Source organism: Pygoscelis adeliae, unplaced genomic scaffold (genome assembly GCF_000699105.1).
Source record: "Pygoscelis adeliae isolate BGI_AS28 unplaced genomic scaffold, ASM69910v1 Scaffold112, whole genome shotgun sequence".
Taxonomy (NCBI): Eukaryota; Metazoa; Chordata; class Aves; order Sphenisciformes; family Spheniscidae; genus Pygoscelis; species Pygoscelis adeliae.
This window is the reverse complement of record NW_008824232.1, coordinates 1101804-1118464: the sequence shown is the minus strand read 5'-3', so window position 1 is coordinate 1118464 and position 16661 is coordinate 1101804. Positions and strand designations below refer to the sequence as shown.

At 47.1% G+C, this 16661-nt stretch overlaps 1 protein-coding gene across 1 annotated transcript in view; it reads right to left on the bottom strand.

Annotated features, from left to right (window-relative positions):
- The window catches only part of ASIC2 (acid-sensing (proton-gated) ion channel 2), a 514796-nt gene that overhangs the window by 38029 nt on the left and 460106 nt on the right, over positions 1 to 16661 (bottom strand). The window contains exon 2 of the mRNA XM_009334888.1: positions 11409 to 11559. Coding sequence (XP_009333163.1) covers positions 11409 to 11559 — 151 coding nt within the window. The remainder of the gene's footprint in view (positions 1 to 11408; positions 11560 to 16661) is intronic.

The window sequence follows — 16661 nt, the reverse complement described above, 5'->3', positions numbered from 1 at the left end:
CAAAGGAGACATTTTTTACGCTGAGGGTGGTGAAACACTGGACCGGGTTGCCCAGAGAGGTGGTGGATGCCCCATCTCTGGAAACATTCCAGGTCAGGTTGGACGGGGCTCTGAGCAACCTGATCTAGTTGAAGATGTCCCTGCCCACGGCACGGGGTTGGACTAGATGACCTTTAAAGGTCCCTTCCAACCCAAACCATTCTGTGATCCTATGAAATGAGGTAAAAAGTGGCCACCAAGAGTTGCACAAAACCCCCACAGAGCGCTCCTACACGGTATGTGCGCACTGGGGCTCCTCAATTTCTTTCACGAAGTCCTGCATTATCTCAGGAAAGACATCTTTTATTTGCTCCTTCAGAGCTGGCCAAAGCCATGATGTTTTTAAAGAAGACTGTCGGTCTCTACTCATGTTGCCCAGCGCAAGTGAAACGCTTCCAGAGCATCTACAGGAGGAGAAAATCCTTCCACCGTCATCCTCAGCACAGCTTTACACCGCACGGGGACTACAGCAATTTGCCTTAGGAAGCACCTGGGAGGTCTCAGACGTCAGCTGGAGCCCATGTTGCTACGGGCTGGACAAAGTCGGAGCAAAACGATGATCCCTGCACCAAAGAGATTAATATAATTAAATTTAATTAGCACTTGCAAAAGACTTCTATCTTCAAAGCGCTTTCTAGCCACAAAATCTCCTGGTATCTCTGTGAGACTGATTAGTATGTGCTGAGCTCTTCGTCTTCCAGGAGGGAAATGAAGACACTCGGGGAAAGGTCAAGACCAGACAGGGGGGGGTAATGACCTGGATTATCCTCACGTAAAACTGGTGCATCCAGAGAGCATCCCAAAACCTCAGAGTCACTGATACCTCACTCCTAGTGCTCAGAAAAAACAGCAAGAAAAATCAGATGTTTGCAGGCACCTTTGCAGCTCCTGGGACAGCAAAGGCTGAGGCTGCAGACAGCAGCTCCCAAACCTTGTCACCTCAGCGTCAGCCACTCGGGCACCGGCCGATAGCCCCAGCGCTGGCCATGCCAGGCTTCTTCTCATGTCTCCTTACTACCCCACAAATTCTCACTATTTTGAGTGCTCATATTTCAGCTACGGACATTTAACTTTACACACCAGCCACAAAGACTCGAATGAAAGCTGCAGCATGAAATGCATATTTCATTTTAATGCTGCATGGCATTGCTTTGTAACATGTATCCATTGATTTTAGGTGCCTTATCTTTGCTCTACCAGATTTCCCAAAGCCAGCTTCTAGTTTTTATTCCTTTAGTTTTGCCTTAAATGAACATTTCCTGACTTTAGGGCTTTTTTTTTTTTTTTAAGAAAAGCTTTTGAAGCATCTACATGCCTTAAAGGATTTTCTCATTAAGTCATTGATACGTATTTACAGCCTTCAGTTTAACAACATTATGTGACTGGGGACATCTGACTGTGCTTGCTAATACCAGTCCTACGGAGGATAAAGCCTTGCTGTCACAGTAGCTCACTCACCTTCTCAAGCAGGAGCACAGGAATAGGAGCAGCTTTCCCAGCCACGTCTTAACCGCTCTGCGCACACGTGCCTGTATAGGGGGCTGGGTGCTGGGAAAGGAGGAGATGAGATACCTGCAGCAGACAAGCACTGCGATTTTTTATTATTTTTTTAATTCTGCGTGTCTAACTGCCAAACTGGCACAAATTGGACCTAGAGGACGTTGCATGATGTGCTGATTGCACTAGGATGGGCTGAAACGCACTCCTTAAACGAGCTCGTGGGCCAGGACCTCAGCATCAGTCTCATCTTGGGGACCAGAGGGGCTGATGGACAAAACACGGGGATGGTACTGACCCGCCTGCGCTGCCCGGTGAGGAAATCCCTTGCAAAAAGCCCACAGGTTTCAGGCTCGTGTTCGCTTACCAGCTGTCAAAGTTGTTGAGATAGTCTTCTGGATGGCTAAAAAAAGCACCTGTTTCGGGCTCAGAAATCCACAAGCTTAAAGACTGGCTACAAATGAATGTTTTCCCCTATTTATCAAAAACAAACAACCATTCGATTTTAATACCAAGTTGAAATCTCCCCCCACCCAAGTCCTTTCATTCCACAAGCCCTGTTGGATGGCCAACATCAATCCTTGGGGCAATCTGAGCCTAGATCAGCCCCTGACAATTTCCTGGGCGCATGGAAACAGCAGTACCTGCTGCATCGCAAGAGAAAAAACAGCTTTTTCAACAACTGCATTGGCTCTCTCCAGCTCCATGATAACATCGAGAGGCCCCGGAGAGCAATTCACCACGAAGAGGAGTATATCAGTTATGTGACAACCTTAATGACACAGCCCAGACACAAAAACCCAAGTAACCTTTGAGCTGCCTCTCTTCACTCCGGCACTATTGATGAGTGTGCTCAGGCAACTGTAATTGATTTTTAGTGGCAGCCTAATTTTGTGGATGCTCTGGTTGTCAGGGGGCTGGTGGAAGGTGGAAATAACATTGACCTTTTCTCCCCAGGAAACCTGGCTAATTGAATGAATTCTTCCTCTCATTAGGAAAAGGTCCAAGACGCAGCACATTTTATGCCTCCCTTTAGGTGACACCAACCAGCCTCCTAAAGGTCAAGCTGCCTTTGATGAGTTGATCCGAGATCAGAGTTTCCTATTGCAAAAAAGCAACAAGTTGTTCTGGCCCGAACCCCTCAGTGTTATTTATGCTCAAGGCCACTGCTGCTTTATAGGTACCATTTATCTCTTTGGACGTTCAAGTCTTCAGAAGGATGAATCAACCCTGTGTCATTGGGGTTTGGGGTGTTTTTCTATTGCCTTGGCTAATTATTGCTGCCTGGCAATGCCAACCCTTGGCATCATTTCAAATAAAGCAGCCTTCTCCCTTTGCAGCAGCACTGACTGCGGTTCAGCAGAAGTCGTTTCGTGGCAGCATTTAATAGCTTATATTTAAGCAAGAGAAGGTTTATGCACAGGGAGCTCTACTTCATTTTGCAGAAAGGGACGTAAGCAGCGAGGGTAATTTGACTCTCTAAGGACGAGTTTGATGTCACGCAACAAATTACTGCCCTAGTTCAATCTTCTTCATCACTTTTGTGGGCTCTCACTGCAGACTGTAATCTAAAATATTTCTGGCACAGAGGTGTCTGTGCAGGGCTCTGAACACACCGATTACCATGAGTCAACCTCGCAGTTTCATAAACAGCCGATACACGAGGCTCGCCCTTGGTGATGGGGGCTATCAGGTTTATAGCTTTGTAGCTGTCTTGACTTACTCAGATTTTGATTTTGTGCCTTTCTGGGGGTCTATGCTCTTGCAAAAATTGAAATTCAACTCCAGCCAAGATTCATTTCTCTGCTCCGGCTTGCTGGGAGAAAAGGTGTTGGGTGGGAGAGGAGCCGGGGAGGGATGTCTCAGCCACAGCATGACATTACCAAATCTGTGCACTGCCCTGCGAACGGTTAGGGGCCAACAGCTAGTGAAGCCCCAGGCACAACTGAGAGCAAGGCAGCGCACTGCCACATCCCCTGAAGACCACGAATAAAGTTGCAGCGAAGGTGCCAGTGTGTCTTATCTGGCATTCCTTAATAAAAGATTAGCTGAAGCTAATCAGGAGGGGAAGTTGTTAATTCAGGATCCCGGGATGCTTCTTTTGTAATAACAGAGGGCATTAACCCAAGAGCCCTGGTTAAATGCCAAGCAAAGCCGTCCCCCTCCAGCTCCCCAAGTCCCCGCTGCAGTTTCCAGATGAATTCAGTATCATTTCCTCCATCTTAAACCATCATGTATTCTTACCGTGAATAATAAAAGCCTTTTTGGTCTTTCCTCCTTCCAGAGGGAGCAGCATTTCATCCGCCTGCGCTGTTACACGTACACACACCGTTTGTTAATTAGCTGGTGAAAATGCTCTGGGCTGAAAAAGTGCTGGAGAAGGCAAGTTGCTCTTAGACACACCTTGCCCTGCCTTTCTTCCTTTTTTTTTTCCTTTCCTTTTTTAGTTTAGTTGATAAACGAAATTGAGAACCAACCCTTCCAAGGAAAACAAGAGTTTCATCTGCAAAAAAGCTGCCTAAGGCAGCCGCGGCTGCACGCAGGAGGCAACCGCTCGCAACATCCCCGTAATGGAGAAGAAATTGCAACAGCTCTGGGAAGCCCTGGAGTCAGCACTACCACACCGACTTTTAGGAAGCGGTTTTAAAACGTGCTCAGGGTTTTGCATGAACACGTGTGTAGGATATCCCCGTGCAAGCCACCACCAATCACTGCCGCAGCCCACCATCCTACCATGGCACATACCTGCTGCTACCCATCGCTTCTTCCATTCCCAGGTCATCTCCCACTTATTTTATATTTACAGATGAGTTTTATGTTAATTATAATTATTCGACTTCAAACTCCACAAGCTGTGAATGAAGCAGATGCACAAACCAGTGTCTTTTTTCCTTTTCCCCCCCAAACTCTTCAGTTAAAACCAGCGGCTTAAAGCCTGCAGACAATTCCCCGTGGTGTAAATCCGAAACAGCCCCTCGGACCACGCCAGGAGCCCGTCAGGTTTGCAGCCGTGACCTGGGGGAGCCCAGGCTGCCTCCTCCACCACTTGAATTCAGATCTTTTGTAAGCAAAAGGAGGCCTGTATTTATGAAGCCACCACTACTCATATTAATATGCAGAAGTAAATGACAGGGAGTGCTTTGTGCCTCTCCACAGCTGGCAAATCAAATGCTCCAGGGCTTGGGCTTATTAATGTGCCGTGCACAGAGGGTGCACAGCTGGAGACCAAGTGCTGGAGCGGCTTTGGGGAAAGCGGGGGAAACATCTGACCCCTGAGCTAAATCAACTGTCCCTCCTTGCTGTAAAAATCCTTGCAATAAGATGCTGTAGTGCAGCAGGAACAACGCTCCGCAGACCCATCTCAGCAGCATGGAGATGCTGTTTAAGTCTGTTTTGCCTGGCATGAAATCCTAGAGGGTGGTGGGGGTGGTGGGGGTGGCAAAATCAAAGAAACCATGGAAACGCTCTCAATTTGTGCCCGCATCAGTAAACTTTTGCAAGATGAATTTTCAGGGTTGGCAGCGTTGGCCTCCAGCCACCCGCACCTGCCCGGGGTCACCCTCACTCCCTCCATGTCCTCTCCGCAGCGGCTTGGCTGCAGGATCCCAAAAGTTATCAGGGCTTTTGTGAGCAATGAGGAGCCAAAAGCATCGCTGTGGTGCTGGTTGCAAGGAGTGAATGTGGATGATTGGTGCTGCAAATCCCTTTGAACGGATGCCTGGAGCATCCCAAACTTCAGGCAGATCCTAAAATCCAGAGCAGGCAGTAGATCCCTCAACACAGCGCTGATAACATAGTCTTCACCAGAAAAAAGCCACTAGAGAGGCACCTTTTTGAAAATATGACCTACCCAAAGCTGGGCACAAAGCGAGGCGTGTGCCGTTGTTGGCACGATGTCCCAGCGCACTTCTCTGCTCTGCAGCATCCCACCACGAGCTAGTCCCTGGGGAGACGCAGCCAGAGGAAGATCGGGGCTGGCTGGGGAGTGCTGCTCGTCGCAGCATGGATGGCACCACCGTCACTTTTCCCCCTTTTACAGACTCAGGGAGGACCCAAACAGCCCTTTCCCAGAACAGCCAGCAGCTGCAAACAAATCCAGGCTAACTTCTACAGTATCAGGGCTCGTGTGAAGACCCCGGTTGGAAATTAAAGCCACATTAATTCAATTTATCTAAATTCAATTTGGAAATGGAAAGAGATCAGCGGAATTAAGGCGGCTTTAATGAGGAAGAAAAGCAGCGGCATGGAAGTTCAATGCCACCAAAACCACCTGCACCTCTGGCTAATTTGGATTAATGCTACAGACATGCCGCAGCGATGCCTGGAGGGAGGGCGAGCATCCAGTGCCTCGGGCACGGCAGAGGTTGGTCCCTGAGCTCCCACCACACACCGTTGGCTTTTCCTTTCCCCAAACCACGACCCCCTGGAGAGGGGCTTCCTCCGGCCACCAACAGATGGTTTTCCCTTGCAGCCACCATTTGATGACAGGGGTTGGCACCCACCACTTCCTAACAGCGTGAAAAAGCCCTACTGGGAAGCAAAAAAATAAATTACAGTCCAAATGGGTTGGGCGTGAAGAAAACAGGCTTGAGATCTTTCTCTGCATGACCTAGATCAAAAGTCTTGCTCGTAGCCCGTGTTTTTTATCGAGTTAAATAATAGCAGCCCATAATACTATGTGATAGTCTCCTAAGTGGATGGAAGCCTCAAGCTTTACAGATTTCATGCTGCTTCTTAGTGCAATTTTACAGCGCGTTTCTCATCCCCTTTTTTTTTAATTCAGTGTGTTACTTGATTAATTGGTATGAAGTGTTCATCTTTATCCAACAATTCCTGAAACACAAACGCAGAACTCTCTGATTGTATTTCTTATTTACAGCCCTGTAGCCTAAATGATTTCCAATTTACTGTGCTGCTATATTAGGTCAATATATAATACCTTGGGCCACTCCAGAAAGATTAACCAGAAGTGGATTCCCTTTCCAATCAAATAGTCACCGCTATAAATTAGAGTTTCTTTTACTATATTTGATTGCATTTCTGCCACTTTCCCTATCAAGTGCAATAAAACAAACACCCTCCGCAGCCCCGCCACTCCCCAGCACCTAATCTTGAGACAAAGATGCGTAACTGCAGAATTTGGGAGACTCTGTGCCATATGCACGACTGGCTGCAGCTTCCACCTACGTTACTCTGAGTCTGTGGTTCGTTGTTTCCCCCCTCAGTTACTGGAAAGAGTTTTCCCCGGTATGAATTTTTTCCATCTTGCATTTTACCTCCGTGCAGGATTGCTAGGGTTTTTTTGTTTGTTTGCATCACGATTCCCACCTGGAATATTAATATTTAATATTTAAAGCACAAATTATTTTCCTACTCTTTGCATGTCTAGTACGCTCATGGTTAAAGTAAAATGCTACAAAATACAAATTCTAGAAGTGCAAAATTCAGAAGACAGAGATTTCCAGCTCGTTTTCTTTTTATCATCTTTTTTTTTGCCACACGCCTCATGATTTTGACAGTCCTGACACAATATTTTTGCACACCCAAAGATGGCAAGGCTGTCTGATGCCATGACATCCAGACACAGTCAAAATACCCTTTTCTTTGCACTTGAAAATCAAGACTGAAGCAGCCTGTGTACACTCGCTATTCCAAAATTAGACCGCCCATAAATTTAACATGTTCAAATAATGGGCTTGCATATGCAGACAGTCAAGCAAAAGGTACAGTTTTCTATTACAAGCAACTTGTTAGACAGGATATTTCAGCTTCCCAAGATATTAATGGATACTTAGTAAAGGTCTTTTTAGAGTGACAATACACTTCATTTTGTTTGCCGAGTCAGTAACAATGAAATCACTTTTTGTATTACAAAGCATATGCCAACGTGACATGGTGGCAGCAGCTCCTGGAGCAGCCCTATCCCAAGCTACGAACCAGTATTTTCCTTCTTCGCTTCTTATTTGAATTGCAAAGAACAGTTTAAAAAAGAAAGCAGAGATCCTGAGGCATGCAGCCAGCAGCAAAAGGAGGCTTTTGGAGTCCACGCGCCAACTATCTTCATGTGGGGCTGTGAAGGAGAACGCGGTTTTATGGCGTCTCCAAATCTGGAGCAAAAAGCAAAGCAGCTACGGGACTAAATACAGAATAAGATGCCAGCGTTTGAACTTAGCATTGACAAAAATCAGCCATGCATCCAACAGAACCACAACTGCCCTGTGCCAACGAGGGCCTGAGGGACCCAGGGTGCAGGAGGAAAGGTCCCACAGGGTGTCCTGGCCATGGCTGGGATGGAGAGGCAGTGAACTGGGGCGTGGAGGGTTCTTTGGGTGGCTGTTTTCTATGGGACAGACCCTTGCAGGAAGCATGAACCAAGGCCACCACGATGGGCCAGAGAAATGCTCTTCCATGTGAAGAGCTCTCTGTGGTGATGGAGGTTGGTCCACCTTAACCACCTGTGAAGCCCCAACGGGGTGCAAACACCATGTCTGAGACAGCAGCTCGGGTGGGACAGCTCCAGATAGCTCTGGGAAAAACTTGGATTAACATGGGACAATCAGCTGGGAAAGGAAATGGTTTGAGCAGCCAGGTTTGAGGGGCACTGCAGAAGTTGGAAACTGGAGAAAAAAGGTCAAGTAACTCAACCACACACAAATCATTGCCTAAGAAGCAACTAAAAGAGCAGCTGCTGGGTACAGGATGGCTACTGGGAAAATGGAGCAGAAAAGCCAGTCTGTAGAAGTGTCTGAAGAGTTGATAAAGAGAGAACAGAACGGCTCAGGTTGTAACGGAGGTATGAACTCACTGGGAAGAAAAAACTCAACTCCTTCCGTCCTGGAAGTACCCCCATGGCTGGACCTCCCCGTGCCTACACGTGGCTTTGGCACTGCAACGCAAAGATCTCACCCCAAGAAGTGTCTGAAGAGTTTCCATAGCAAGGGTTGAAGTTCACTACTAAGAGCTGCGTGCCCTTGACAAAGCTTTTCACTGGAGAGCCACGTTTGCGCAGTCCCAGTGGTAGCAGCTGAGGAGATTTAATTCCAAACACATTTACATTATTATGCAAATATTTGGAAATCATCAACTCCTTCACTTACCTACTAAGAGCTGAGTTAAATGTTTCCATGGGAACAGCAACTATTAACCACTATAGTTAATATTTTTATTCTGGTAGTGTCCAGAGAGCTCAATGAAGATTGAAGACAGCTTGTACAAGGTGCTGTACGAATGTGGAGGATGAAAAAGTCTCTTGTTGAAAGGCAAAGTGTAATGTTTTATGAGATTCAAAGTCAAGTACCAGTTCTACCTGGACATGTAAGAACATGGCCAAATTTGCTTGCAACAAACCCAGGAGCCTCTCCTACACCATTTAACCAAATTAAGAGCCCTATTTATATAGTTTTGCCTTGAATCCTATAGCATTTCACGGTCAGATAGAGATCTTAATAACTACCCCAGCGCAATCCAGTCCCATAATATCAACCCAGTTCTAGGGACGTGAGAATTCCTCCCTATGCCTGTAATCTTTAGCTGAGTACAAATGTAAGTTAAATACGCGTGAGATTAGCAGTGGTGAGGTCATCGGGAGGCAGGACATCATCAGGGGCGTCTTGAAAATCAAAGGTGTACATTGCTCCCTTCCACATGTGGTCAAAAGTCAAGTCGGGACTCAAAAGACCCTAAAAGTCACAAGATTTTTGAAAAAAATGAATGCACTCGGGGTTGGTTTTTTTCCCCCCTTAGGTTTCAAGTCCACAGCCATGGCAGGTTTCAAGCACCTTTGCCACACGCAGGGCTTGAAAGTTGTCTGAAGAGAGTGACCAGAGCAGAAGCTGCCATCCCACCTAATCTCTGGATGATGGTGATGCTCATAGACGTCGAGGTACTAGACTGGAAACCTCCTCCCCACTGCCACAGGCTCTCCTGCCCAGCTTCCCTGCCAGATGGCAAGAACAAGACCTGGTTGATCCTCCTCCCTCATCTTTTGTCTGCCCAATTGATTTCTCTACTTGCTTCTTAATATTTTTTTTTTTTGCCTCCTGTGTAATGAGAGTCTGGTTTACCCAGTCAAGACTGATCCACCTTTCCCAGCACTGCAGTGATAGAAAAGCACAGCTCTAAAGGCAGCGCATTTCTGGATGGGTTCCTCCTAAAGGTTCTCCAAAAGGCAGCTCCAAAAAGCAAGCCTAAAGCGAGAACGGTGTGACACAAGGTCTGTGTCTCCACGGGGAACCTCAGAGGGGTCCAAAACCCAACAAAGTTGAACATACAGAGCTTGCAGTGGGGTTGTCCTAGCCTGCTATACCTCCAAGCCATCAATGCTTTCCGCCCCCCACAGGCTCCCTCAAGGCAGTCTGTAAGCAATAAAGCATCAGAGGCAGAAGATGCACTTCATCTTCCCACTCTGTATTGTGAACCTGTTTTGCCTTTTAAAAGGACAAGGCTTCAAACAAATGCAACAAGTCAGAAATGATTACTTCAAATCACTGACTCCTCCTCACCTGGGCCAGATCAGGCTGACTTGGAGTACGAGCAAAACTCTTGCTATAAAAGCCTGTGCAATTTTAAATGATTGATGGGACTGTGGGAATCTGTTTAAATCAAAAGAATCAAACACCACACAAATAAATTCTAAGTTTTGAATGAATGCAACCAACTCTCCTCTTTGCTATTGAGCAGAAGTTTGAAAGGTGCTTAAAGGGGCTCATTTGCACAGGATGACGGAGTGACGGCGACACAAAACCTTAAGTGATATTTGCTCCTCTCCCTCTCCTGATACCCAAAATTAAACACAACCTCATCCTGAAAAACTCCAACCGCAACGCTCTGCCGTGCTACTGCCAGACAAGCAGAGAGGCTGGCAATTTTTCCAACATTTTTTTGGATGTTTTGTTTAAAATGTCAACATGGGTTCATGAAAACTGCAGCCACCGCTGCTGAAGAACTGATAAGGCTTGCTCTGAATGGGTGGCTTTGGTGGCACGTGTCACTCCCCATGCTGTCCCCTGCCCGTGTCACCCCTCTTGCAGAGTCCAGCCTCCTACCTGTCATTTTTGTGGCAGGGTTCATTAAAGAAACTGGCACCAATGTTACCAGGAGCTTCCACCGTGGCAGCTCGGTCGGAATGACGGGAGCTGCTGAGCTGCCCTTGCAGGAGGCAGCATTTCCACATCCACTCTGAGTGCTGCCGTCCCCACCCATGAGATCCAGAAGACAGCACGCAGCCCCAGCCTTTCTGGTCAGCACCTTCTGCCCTTCTCTGTGCAAGGACTAGAGGGCTGCAGTGCAGCACACTGGCTCTTCAGATGATGCCCAACCCAGTTGGGTTTATTAGGGGACAGATGCCATCCATCCCAAATGCTCCGAGTGCAATGAGTCAAGCCCTTCGTCCAGCCAGGCAGCACTAACCCACGCAAAGACAACAATGAGGGCAATGAATGTCCCCAGATTTCAAGGAGGAGGAAAACATAGACAGCAGCTGGAGGTCCACCTTGAATGTGGCCCCCCAGAAATGCCTTTCTAGGGAAGAGGGACGTGCTGGAGCATCTGAAGGAGACAACACACTTCTTGTCACCCACAAGTGCCCACCCTTGTCCCAGGACAGGCAATGACACTCCTGTTTGGCATCCCAAACTTTGGTGCCAAGACACCCAAGTTCAGCGCTCGCTGATGAGCTGAACTATAGAAATGCTCGTCCCAACTGGCAGCCGCAGACACTGAGAAGAAAAGCAACTCATTTCCATACACAGACTGGGCTCCTCTTGCTTTCAAGAGCTATTAGGTCGAGACATTGCTTGGGGAGGATGGGATGGTCTTTCTGAAAAAAAATCACCAGTACATGCATGTTTGCAGGAGAAAAAAGAAGGTCTTACCTGTTTCTCCCCATATTGGCAAATATTCATCCTGCTGTATGTCTAGCATGATCTCCAGTCCATTGCCTGTCCCACCCTTAACCGTGGTAAGAAGAGGCCGTCCTTCTTCTCCTGAGTTAAACATGTAGCATTTCCCATATTTTGTAAACACCTGTGAGGAGAGAAGAGAGAAATAATATAGTATTTCCCATATAATCAATGCCTCTTCCCACCCGAACACAGGCAGAGGGATGAGAAACGGCCACATGCCGCAGCTCGAAGGGAAATGTCTGCAGAATAATCTAATCCGGTTTAATCATTTAGCGTTATTGTGTTCTCCTTACAGAAAATAAAAGATGAAAGAGAGGAAGGGAAAGCCGTTTCTGAGCAGCGAACAAACGTCTTCAGCAGCTCACCAGAGTAATATCATGTTAAGTCTCCAAGAAACACACGTACACGCTGTGTTTGAGCTTGTACTGAAATATAACTCAATTCCTCGGTTTTGTGCGAGGCACCTCAGTTCACCACCGCTGTGTGCTCACGGCTGCAGACCTAGAGGTGGGCTCATCCCCAAAGGATGGAAACGCCAGCACTGAAGCCCACGCCTACTCCATGCTCATCCAGCTGCTGAATATCAAACCCTGTAGGCACGGCTCATGCCCACTGCTTTCCACCCAAAGGGAGCAATGTGAACGATGCCTGTGCTCTCCCGACACAGAAAAATGCAATATCCCGTTCATTCCTCACTCTGCCGCTGCTTGGCAAATGGTAAGAGTTAAAAACACTTGGGCAAATGAGGAAAGATTTCCTCCATCGCTTTTGCTTTTTCTTTAGTCTCATTTTGGCCCATCTCTTGAAAGAAATTCTGGGCAAAGCCCAGGTGGGGGCTGCCAGGCCACCAGCAGCTCTGCAAGGTGGGGCGGACATGGGTTTCCAACTGGGGTGGCTCTTGGTGGAGCAGCAGAGATGTGACTTCTTTGATCGCAGTGGCATTGATGGTCTCAGGCATTGACAAGTCCTGTGCTCAGCCTTCCCTCAAACTGGGAGAACACATGGAAAACCACAGATTAAAACACAAGAAGTCCCTCCTACGCCTTGCACTGACAGACTGGGGGACATGCAGATGTGCAGAACTTCTTCCTATAGTAAAAGAGGATAAAATGGCTCAGAGCCATTTAGAAATCCCCCAACTATCGCACGTGGTGACTCCTGACAAGCACCAGCGTGAAACGGGGAGTGTGAGTCGTCTTCGAGTCACTCTGCTGCTTCACGGCTCCGGAAAGTCCGGGTTTTGCAATCAATAAGCAACCAGCAAACACCAGGAATGAATATTCAGAGCGAAGGGAGCCCGACACCAAGCAGCGCGCTGGCTGCAGTCCCGTCAGAAATCACAAGTTGCTAATGCAGTTGCTGAGATCATGCGGCCCCAAGATGATTTATAAAACTAAACAGAAGCTGGAGTCATCAGCAATCTATTCCCCTCAAATATTGACATATGCCTTATAATCACATCATCAGGGAAGCAGGTGAAAAAAGAGAAATATGAAATCATATTCAAGATAAAAACCTCCAATGGGAGCAAAAGGCTCGCAGAGAATATGAAGCATTTGCAGGAAAAAAAAAGTATGCCCTTTAAAAAAGATTTTATATCCAAGTGAAAATCCCATTTTAATACTTGACTGACCTATTAAACCATTCAAGCTGGAAAGATAAAGCTGAACAACAGTAAGCCTGTGTTAGCAGCCAGTGCCCGTAGATGGGTTTTCCCAGATAGGCTTTGAAGGCAGAAGTAAAAAATATCTAATTAGGATAGTTTAAAATACAGCAAGGAGAAAACTTGCATTAGTGAAAATCATGGGACAAGCAAGCTTATATTGAGGGCAACAGCGCAATCTAAATGCTGAATAAGGATTTCGATGCTGATGTACCCAGTGCAGTCTTTAGCCAAATGAATCCAGGCAATTTTATGGGGCTTTTTATACAGCCCTTTGCAGCTGTACAAATTTAAGTGTAAAATCTCCAGTTAGGGCATGTTTATCCAACAAACAACATCTAAAGTGACAGGGGCCCAAGGCTCACTTCAGCTGCATGTCCGGAAGCCCAATCCCAGAAAAAGAAATCAAATGGTGACTCGAAAAGGAAGGGACGTTCCTCCGTCCCCTCAGCAAGCGACCACCAGAGTCCATGAAAGGCTGCTGGCCATGGCCAAGAGCTCATCTGCCATGACGTTGGCAGATGTTTCTCCTGCACAGAAGGAGAAGATGGAAAACCTGGGATGTGTTGACACATGTATGGAAGAAATGCAATTGCTTCCCAGCCCCACATCTGCTCCTGAGCAACGGCAAGGCCAGGGGACTATCTGAGACACAGCTTAAATCCATGTGTTGCTGGCTCACCTACATTGCTCCTAGGACTCTGCAAGGAAATGCTTCCAAGGAAGCCCGGTGATTTTCCGCCGCTCTTCAGGGCCACCAGCAAGCACAGAGCCTCATTAAGGCTCCTGGTGCGTATCCACCCTTTCATCTCCACAAATCAGGCAGTCACTTATGGCTTTGTATAGCCAAATACCACCCCGGAGCCATGATTGTGGTATGATGGAGAACACGAACACTTGTCCTAACAAGGACTCAGGCACCTTTTCTGAAGTACCCAGAGCTGGCAAACAACATGAAAACTTTGGGGTAGGATCACCACCAGGCTTAGACGCTAAGGAAAGAACTGGTGCTCAAGAAGAGACCAACAAGGGATACATCAGCAAACAGCATGGACGAGGAGAAGACCTACAGAGCAAAACAGCTGGGGAGGAGTCTAGCATTTGGTCCTCGATTCAGGGCTTTTTATTCCTTTGGGCCAGCTCGAGCCCGGTTTCATGTGTTGGGTGCCCGTTTGGGCTGGAGCCTATCTTTCCACTAAGTTTCATCCACAAGGAGTTGAGTGCAAGTGCACCAAGGCTCAATGCAAACCAAAGCACGGTAAGTGGGGACAGGTGGGAGATTCACTGCCGATCCAACTAAACCCCACGTAGATGCCTCCACTCGGGGTTTGAGCTGGCTGCATGCTGCTCCCACTGCTCACCTCCAGCAGCCCTCCCTGGGTGAGCACACCAGGGCCAAGAGGACCCAGGCCTGAAAGCACAGAGAATTGAAAATCAAAGAGAATAAACTGAGGAGGAAGAAATGAGAGCCTCTCCCTGCAGGACAAGGTTGCTTGCAGGGACCCTATTGGAAAGGCAGCCATGAGCCACGAGCAGTGGTACTGCTCAAGCAGCGACTGGGGATGCCTTCAGGCAATCTTCTGCTAGGTTTAGCCCTGCTCCCAGGCAGAAAGGAGTCACAAATACATCAAACAAACAAAGAAGAAAGAAAAAAAAAATGGAAAAGGAAGAAGGAAAGGAAGTCACCGTGCTCACTGCAGCTACAGACATCCCTAGAAGCCTCTGAAGAAGCCCCCTAGACCTCTTGCTAGCTCCTGCGCTACAGTCCCAGCAGTCACCACCCTACTATATACGACACGCCACACATAACGGCAGCTTCACCTCTATGTACAACCTCTCCACATCCCATCCATCCTGCTCTCCACCGACGCTGCACGGAGCAAGCACCTTTCTGAGCATGGACACGGTGTTTAACCTCAGCTTGAGAACACCAGTGGCCGTTTCACAGTGATGAAGGCTTTGAGGCCCCCAGCCTTGCTTAGGAGGGAGTTGTGGACAGACAGCAGGCATTAAAGAAAGCCCCACAGGGTTCATTTTTCCTCCCCAGCACAGCTCCCATGGGATGCCCATGCCCCACTGCCAGCTACCTTCTCCCTCAAACCCGGGGCAGGTTCCTTCCACCTCCTCTGCTGGGAGAAACCCCAGGTAGTGCGCGTCTGTATGGACAGTCTCCCACCAAACCATATAAATGCCATAAATATATGGCATCCCCATATGTAAAACTTCCCTGCATGCAGCCAAGCCGTGCAGAGCCTTGGTGCTCAATGCTCAACCGCGGTGGCAGACTACGGCACGGGACAACTGTGAGTACCTCTCTCTCGAGCCTCAACAACAAAGTTTTCCATCTCTCCCTAAGAAGCTATAAAAGACTATTTATAACAGCGTTTAAAAAGACATTGCCAAGTTCAAAAAATCCATATGCATTCATTTCAACTCACATTAAACAGGGTTGTGCTGTTCCTCACCTTCTCACCTTTGCTATGAATGATTATTTGGGAGGATGTAACTTTTTTCCAGGGGATCCTCTTGGTTTCAGGGTCTTTTGGGCTCCCTGATAACCAGGGAAGGATTCAGTGTGTTATCAGATCCTCAGGATAAAAGGATAGAGCTGTTCGGAAAGGGCAACATCAGAATATACTAACTGCCGCGATACATCTGAGACAGTAAACACGAGGCAAAGCAGAATGATTTAACCTCAGTTTATTTGTCTTAGGGGAAAACAGCACTCCTCGCTGTTAGTAATGTTTTAACTTGCAATAAAAAGAAGGTCCAGCACAAGCCAGAAACAAAAATACAAACATGTACCTTGAGAATAGTCCAATAAAATACCAATTTTTTTCTTTGATGGATCACTTGTTACTTTTGACAGCTCCTCTGAAAATCCCCATTTAAGTACAAAGGTGAACGTTCAAAATCTGTGAAATAGTATTTGAGTAACACAATGAGCCCTTCTTTAGCGCGTAAAGGGAAAAATGTGAAATTAAAAAGCAGAGCATGGGCATCTCAAACAGACTCCATGTACAAAACAGAAGTCACCACCGTCAAAAGCTCTGAGACACCAATGTATATCCTGCTGTGTGTCAAACCAATAGGGCAAAAAAGACTGATATTCAAAACGCAAGCAAGCCTGACCAGAGTAATAGAGAAAAAAGTATTTCACAGTTTATAACCAGCATACACAGGACAAACATATCTGCTGATAAATTATCCTTTCAATACAGAGCAAAATGATGGTAAAAGCAAGTAATTTGAAGTCTGTAAATTACTTTTCTAAATCCAAACAAAGACGCAGGCTAGAGCTCACTGACAAGGCAAGACATTAGTTGTCAGATTAAGGTACTAACCATTGAAAGGAGAGCAAATTAGCATCCTTCACAATCATTTTCTCCACAAATGCGGTACACAAAGGTGTCAGACACACGTATCCTACCAAGCCACATTCAACAGCATCACAGACAACAGAGCAAAAAGGAAAATGAACGGACTTTCCAGACAGGTCCAGGAGAAGGAGAACATGAAGCTGAAAGAACCTGGGGAGGACGGAGATGGGTTTGGGCAGG